General features: G+C 30.2%; 1 protein-coding gene across 1 annotated transcript; it reads right to left on the bottom strand.

Annotated features, from left to right (window-relative positions):
- Nucleotides 1-3397, bottom strand: LOC146953407 (putative xyloglucan endotransglucosylase/hydrolase protein 28). Its single transcript, XM_085709524.1, has 4 exons — nucleotides 2971-3397; nucleotides 2777-2877; nucleotides 1820-2028; nucleotides 1-900 (listed from the first exon to the last, which is right to left on the bottom strand). The coding sequence occupies exons 1-4, from the start codon at nucleotides 3158-3160 to the stop codon at nucleotides 414-416; spliced, it is 987 nt and encodes a 328-aa protein (XP_085565650.1). The 5' UTR covers nucleotides 3161-3397; the 3' UTR covers nucleotides 1-413.
- Between the last annotated feature and the right edge of the window lie 4197 nt (nucleotides 3398-7594).

Below are 7594 nucleotides of genomic sequence, written 5' to 3'. Positions count from 1 at the left end.
TGAGATCAAATATTTGTATTAAAGGATGTAAAGTCATTCAATTTATAGCTTACATATGACACAAAGGGGCTACATAAATCATCATAAGATTCAATTTATAAATAGACCACATTAAATGATAAAATTACCTAATAACCTAAAGAGATGGTGAACTATACAGTAAGTAATAACCCACCAGCATTAATTAATAATCATATAACTATTATGGACTTGTATGCTCAATCCCCTCTTATCTCTATACACCAAAATGAAAGGCAAAAGAGATTATGATAACACATTTCTTGTATGACAAAATCTTCATATTGTAACATATTTGTTTTAGTGCATGTTTGTTTGGACATCGATTTTCGCAGAATCACAGTGATCCACCATAATTTTGATTTTGTTGAACTCGTTCTGAATCCAAACATGCACTAAAACGAAGTAACTTTGTTTTGGCGGTGTCTCTTTCCACGGTGGTGCCGGCCATTACCAAATGTAACGGGATCAAATTTTCTCAGCCTTTCAGCTTGTCGCGAATCGATCACACACTCCGGTAGAGGGACTTTGTATCTGGTTTTGTCATAACAGTAAGAGTATGTCATGTGCTTGAACCTAAAGTTCTCCATTTTGATTCTTTCAACTTGTGAAACATCAGAAGGAACTGTTTCTGAACTTTGAGCACTGTCACACTTGGTCACATGCTCAATAGGATCAACTGCACAACCATGTAGGACAAAGTCAGAGAATTCAGCAATATAGGGTGCATATTTGTAGTTTACTTTGTATTTTCCTCCATTGGTAGCCCAAGTAGATGCATCCCATATGGTAGAATACAAAGTCATTGCCTTTGATGGAAAATCTCCTCTCATTGACTCAGTTCTCTTTACTTCTCTGACAGGAACATCATCTACATAAAATCTGCAAAAGAATAAAAATATATCATCACTTCATTAATAAAGAAAGTTAAATTCACATAGTTTTCAAATTTAATACTAGCAATTAACATAATGAAAGTTAATCAAGAATAATTTTCTCCTATCTCTCAAATTTATATAAAGGAAATACGAAATAGATTTTATGCAATCGTAAGTTCTAGCAGTTGCGAAGCTGTTGCAAATTTTAACCATTGGATGAAGATAAGACGGTCCGTGTTTTTCAATCATTAAATCGGATTTAAAATACAACTAAAAAACACGGTTCGACTAATTTTCATCTAATGGTCTAGATTTGCGGATACATATTTCTTATAGGCAAATGTTAATGGTTAATTTGTTAGGATCAAACCCTAAACCTCATTATTAACATTCGTTCATCGTCTCAACTCTTACGACAGGGTTCGGAGAGACGTATGAAACCTACTTGGTAACTAAGGAACAAATATTGATTGCTAATTCATGAATTTAGGTTAGACAAAATAGTTATTCAACTACTAAATTTTATAAAGATTCCAATACCTAGGAATTTATCCAATGGTCACATGCCACCAACTTTTTTATCTTGTGGGTTCCTCCCTTTAAGGATATATATACATAAAATTTAATATAAAGTTCTGATGACATATGGTTTTTATACATTATCAGAAAGCCATCAATGCAAAAATTGTACATAGTAATAGTCCTACTAAAAGCAAAAACCAGTTTTCACAAATCTGTGGATGTGGTAAATGGTAAAAGAAGAAAAACAAACACATCTTTGAACAAAAAGTACAAGCAAGGGAATGGTGAAACATAAATGATAATAAAACAACTCATAAAGAAATTTTTTTCTATAACAAGTAAAAAAGAGAATCAAATAACTAAATATAGCATATTAAGGGTGTAGATTAGATTTTACTTACATTATCTTAGAATCTGTCCAAAGAATACTATACTGATGAAATTCCTCAGAAGGATCAAACCATAAACCATATCTTTCTTCTCTTCCAATGTTTGTACTTCCATTTCCATAAACATTTGTTTGAATCCTCCAATCTTTGCCTCTTATGTTCCCCAAAAATTCAAAGTCTATTTCATCATGGTTCTTCTCATACATGTCACCATTTGACAACTGCAGAATAAAATTTTAAGAATAAATTAATATTTTTTTCTTCCATTTTTTAGGTAAAATTAGTGCAATTGATGGCACATTGGTGCCATCGCGATTTTGTCAATCTTTTTTTTTTTAAATTGAACAAAATTTAGAAATTCAACGTAATCATGGTGTCAGTGTGATTTTGTCAAACTCGCGGTGATTTCAAGCATGCACAAAGTTGAAAATGAAGAACAAGACAAACAGACCAAATGACAGTTTCTTTCAAAAATATCAAACAGACTTTTGCTGGAAAAAAGGGTCAAAAGCAGAAAATATAATAATCATAATTAATTTTTTGTGTTCTTCCTTTATCATCATAAAGACTAAAGAAACTGAAAGTTACAAAAATTAATATTGCAAACATTAAAATTTAATTAAATTATTAAAAATGGTCTCAAAAATTAAAATAAAAAGAAAAAAAAAATGACATCATTAGCTTTGTAGCAGCGACACCTTTGATCAAAGGGTGGCTGGAGTCCCATTCAAATTATTTTCTCAAGATGTGGACTAGTCAGTGTCGTTTTTGGTGTCCATGTTAGTGTTTTATAGACTATGAAGCAGAGCCATGGACACTAGACGCGACACGTCAACACTGATAATAATTTAAGAAAATGACAATTCACTGCAACATTTGGTGTCAGTGTCGTGTCAGACACACCTAATCCGAGAAGTGTCTGTGTTTCATAGCTCATAGATCATTAGTATATGATGAGGTGTTACTCACATAAAATGCAACCACAACTCCAGCAGTATAATCAGAAGGTAATTTAATGGAAGCACTAAAATAGCCATGAAGGTAAAGATCATGAGAAGCAAATCCAGAGCCTGAAAACAGAACAAAACACAAAATATATTAAAAAAAAAACTTAAATTTTAACACTAAAATCAATTAAGAGATTAATATTGAAGATGAAGAACCTGAAGACTCATCAAGTAAGAGATGAACAGCTTTGGAATCAGAATGAATGATCAAGTTATGGTCTCCAAACAAAGGTGTATACCCTTCATCAAAAGGTATAATAGCAAAATTTCTTGGTGAAACAGAGTAACAAGGCATAACAAAAAGAAAAAAACAGAACAAGAACAACATCATATGAATCTTTTCCATGTTTTTTTTTTTGTTTCGTTTAATGATCAATCAAATATGTTTTTTTTTCTGTCTATAGATTCATGTGTCACAGAAATTTTTCTTAAGGGTGTGAAATATTAAATTAAATATATGTAAGAATAATAATAATTAAGAGAGAAAAAATAGAGAGAAGAGAAAGAAAAGAAGGAGAAGAAGAATATAACAAGAGGGGAGAAAGAGAGTGACGAGTGAATGAAGGTGCTTTGCTTTGTTTATGGGATGTGTTATGTTGTGGAGCGGTTCCTTTGTAGACAATTTTTTTAATTTTTTATTGTTGTTTTTTATTTTTTATTATATTTCTTCCCAACGTTTCTTTGAAACAAATTCTTAATAAAAAAAAAAAAGTTTCTTTGAAACTTGTTTAATAATGATGTATACATTTTCTTTTTAATTTTTTATTGATAAATGATCATTTTATGGCAACTTTTAGACAATTATCTCTCTCATACTTGCGTTGTATTTTTATTCTTTATTTTCTTTTTTCTCTATTGTTTTTGACCAATAAAAAAAGGGGAAAAAAGTTGTCACAGAATGTTGTCACAAATAGTTGTACAAATATCACTACTCATTTTTACTTTTGGTGTTAACCCTTCGATTCATAGGGAAAGAGGGTTCTGTAAACTAGAGTTTGACCATGAGATAAACAAAATTTTACAAAGAATTATTTCACTCGAGAGTTGAATTCAAATTCTTTCGATGAATCGTTATTTGTTGAAGCTCGTTAATCACTTGAGCATAATCATTTGGTTTGCTTGTGTTAATTAATTTTACACTAACATCTAATGAAGATCTACCATTTTGATTTTATTATTTATCAAACACGATTTGATAAAATTGAAAAGGTCAGACTTTCTCAACGTGATACACCAAAATTTGAATTATGATAGAAAAAGATATCGTATTTGACATGTACTCCCTCCGGTCCTTAAAATAAAAAGAAAATCCAAAAAACATCAAAACCAATGCACTCATTAATTAATGTAACTTTCCTTCAAAAAATAAATAATTAATGTAACTTTTTGAATATTTTTACAAATATACCCTCACAAAAAGTTGTGAAACATTAAATACACCCATTAATATTAAAAACAAAAACATTAAATAAGGGGTAGAAAAGTTTTTTAAACAATAACTACACCTTAAAACTTTTGATATTTTCTTATAATTAAGATCAATTTTTTTTTAAATTTTCTTATACATAAGATCGGAGGGAGTAGTTGGCTTACACGGAAAGAGTGTAATATTATTTTATATATTGATAATACATCTACATTAAATGAATTAATTGTTAAAAAGAGTTACTTAAAGCATCCGCATCAGCGTGTTTCAGATATATTGATATTATTTTATATATTGATAATACATCTACATTAAATTATAGAATTTCAGCTTATTTATCAATAATATACAAATAATATGACACACACACACACACACACACACACACACACACACATATATATATATATATCGGCGATGCTTAACAAAACACGGGAAATTTTTTTCACTTATGTCATCTTTGTCATTTTGTAATACTTTAACATATTTTTAGTCAATCACTTTATAATATTTTGTAGCAACTAGTAATTTTTTTACTAGTTGCTACAAAATATTATAAAGTGATTGACTAAAAATATGTTAAAGTATTACAAAATGACAAAGATTAATTTGAAAAAAAAATTAAAAAATCCATCTAGTAATTTGAAAAAGCGGTTTATATTTAAAGATAAATTTTTAGTCAAAATGGTGTTTAGATATAGAGACAGAAGGAGTAAAAAGTAAGTTGTCAAATACAATGATTTTTAATTTTTATTTGTATTTTTCAAACAGTTTAGTAGCTGGAATTCACTCTTTAAGATGAATAAGTGAGGTATTTTGGGTTTAAACTCTGATCCCTATATATATATATTTTTTTTAAGTGCAATGCTTGCATTGCAAGCACCACAATGTCAAGGGTTGCGAGGAGTAAGGACAAACTTAAGTAGAAAATTTAAGTGACTTTTAATTTTTGGCTAAAAAACAGTAGCTAGGTGGTTGCTCACCCGTGAGGAAGGTGAGGGTTAGCCCCATATTCTTAACCACTTGTAACTATGCGGTTGACTAAATTTTAAGTTAATTGCATTAGGTAATAAATAACTTTTATTTAAAAATATTAATGAGAGTATTTTTATACTAATTACAAATAATAATTTTTATACAATTCTCATCTTTCTTTTTTGTTCTCACTTTTGTAGATCACTCAAAAAAAAACTTTGTAGAATTTTTTTGTATATATATTATCTACTTTTCTAAATTTTAATATAATATTAGTTACTCTATCTAATCCTTTTTATAAAAGCACGTGGATCAACCAACGTTAATGTATTTGATTTATAATATGGATCAAATACATAATTTTTTGTTAATTTGTATGTTTCTTATAAAAAGAAGGCTTAAATGTGTGTTTGGTCCTTGCATTTTCATCACCTTTTGGGATTGGTCCCTACACTTTTTTTGTTTGGTTTTGGTCCTTGAGTTTGAAAATGAATTGGTTTTGGTCCTTCTGTTAGTTTAATGTTAAAAAAAAAAATCCAAAACTAACAGAGTTTCAATTGACCCAATTATTTCATGCCACATGGCACCCCAAAGAAAAAAAATTAAAATTAAAAGAATTCAGATAAATTAATTGATTTTAAATTATGATTATTATTATATAATTAGACATTAAAAATTAAGAAAGAAAGAAGACACTTGATTGAAAGGAGGAAGAAGACGGAGAAGTAAAAAAAGAAAGGGAAAAACAATGGCCGCCGGAGCTCATCACTGTCCACACCGTTGAAGGAGACATGACCACCGACTCCGCCGCCACGCTCCCTATCCCTGACGTCATGCGTACCGTGTTTTAGTTGAAAGGGAACCCTCATCCGCTCCACCGCACCACCACTTCATCTCTTTTCAATCCACAAATTCCAATCTTACTTTCTCTACTTTCTCTTAAGTACTTTAAATCCACACCACTACTCATAAATTGGAAAAGATATAACAAGAACTGGAAACATGAAGAAGGGAAAAATGAAAAGGGAAAACACTTTCAAAATTTGGCAGCAATAATGTCATGGTTTTGTATCAACCAGTCGACGGTGTGACAGAGCGGTGCGGTGAGATGGTGTCATGACGCCATATCTGTTTGAGTTCGAAGCTGTGTTTGTTTTCTTGTTCATGAGGATAGACACAACATAATAATTGTTTTTTTAAACAATTATTTTATCTGAATTAATTTTAATTTTTTTTCTTTGGGGTGCCATGTGGCCTTAAATAATTGGGTCATGTGAAACTCTGTTAGTTTTGGATTTTTTTTTTTAACATTGAACTAACAGAAGGACCAAAACCAATTCATTTTCAAACTACAAGGACCAAAACCAAACAAAAAAAAGTGTAGGGACCAATCCCAAAAGGTGATGAAAATGCAAGGACCAAACACACATTTAAGCCTAAAAAGAATTAGAGGGAGTATTATTTTGTCAATAGTATATTTACCTATTTATTGCATAAATAAAATAGATAAAATGAGATATGTCAAAAAAAATAGGTGAAATGAGATAGTAATTAATTAAAAATATCATGGTAAAAGATCAATAATTTTTAATATGCAACAAATTTATTTATTTTTTCTATATGTGTAAATAACGTAAAAAAAAAAATTTAGTGATAAGCTTATTCAATTTTACGGCACCATAATTTATGTTGGAAGTAGACATTTTAAAAGAATAGCGACATTTGAACAACTATTTGAGATAGTTTTGTGACAATTTTATTTTTCTCTCTTGTTATTGGTTAAAAACAACATAAAGAAAAAAAGAAGAGAGAGAGAGAGAGAGAATAAGAACGCACGTAATACAAATATGAAAGAGTTGTTAAAAAGTTGTCACAAAATTATCATACAAATATCATTTCTGTATAACACATATACCGACGCTAAACACCCAAGTGGTTGAACACACCAATATATAATTTACAGTAAAATTGAAATCCTTCGTATAAAATTTGAGGTGTAACAAAATTTGAGATGTAGCAAACCAAATAAAATTAAGGAAAATGATATATAGACACCCTTTATTGTCATACACCCTTGTACACCCCATATGCACTAGGAAGAGAGAGGAGGAAAGGAAAGAGAAAATGTGCTTGTGCGGGGTCCACATAACCATGTGTCAGATTTTTATGTGGGTGTCAATAGATGTATTGCCACCTAAGGGTGTCTATGGATCATTACTCTAAAATTAATTCTTCAAGACCCTGCCACTCGTCGGTCCATCTATCAAACCGTGTAGCATGCATTCTCTAGACCATGATTTATCAAAGCACTAGTCATGCCTAACCAGCACAAAGTGCCATACCAAATTTGCTCAAAAATTATGACATTACATCCACTAC

This window comes from Medicago sativa, chromosome 1, assembly GCF_051527215.1.
Source record: "Medicago sativa cultivar Bolivia chromosome 1, Bolivia_mono, whole genome shotgun sequence".
In the NCBI taxonomy this organism is placed as follows: Eukaryota; Viridiplantae; Streptophyta; class Magnoliopsida; order Fabales; family Fabaceae; genus Medicago; species Medicago sativa.
This window is presented reverse-complemented; position numbering and strand designations above follow the sequence as displayed.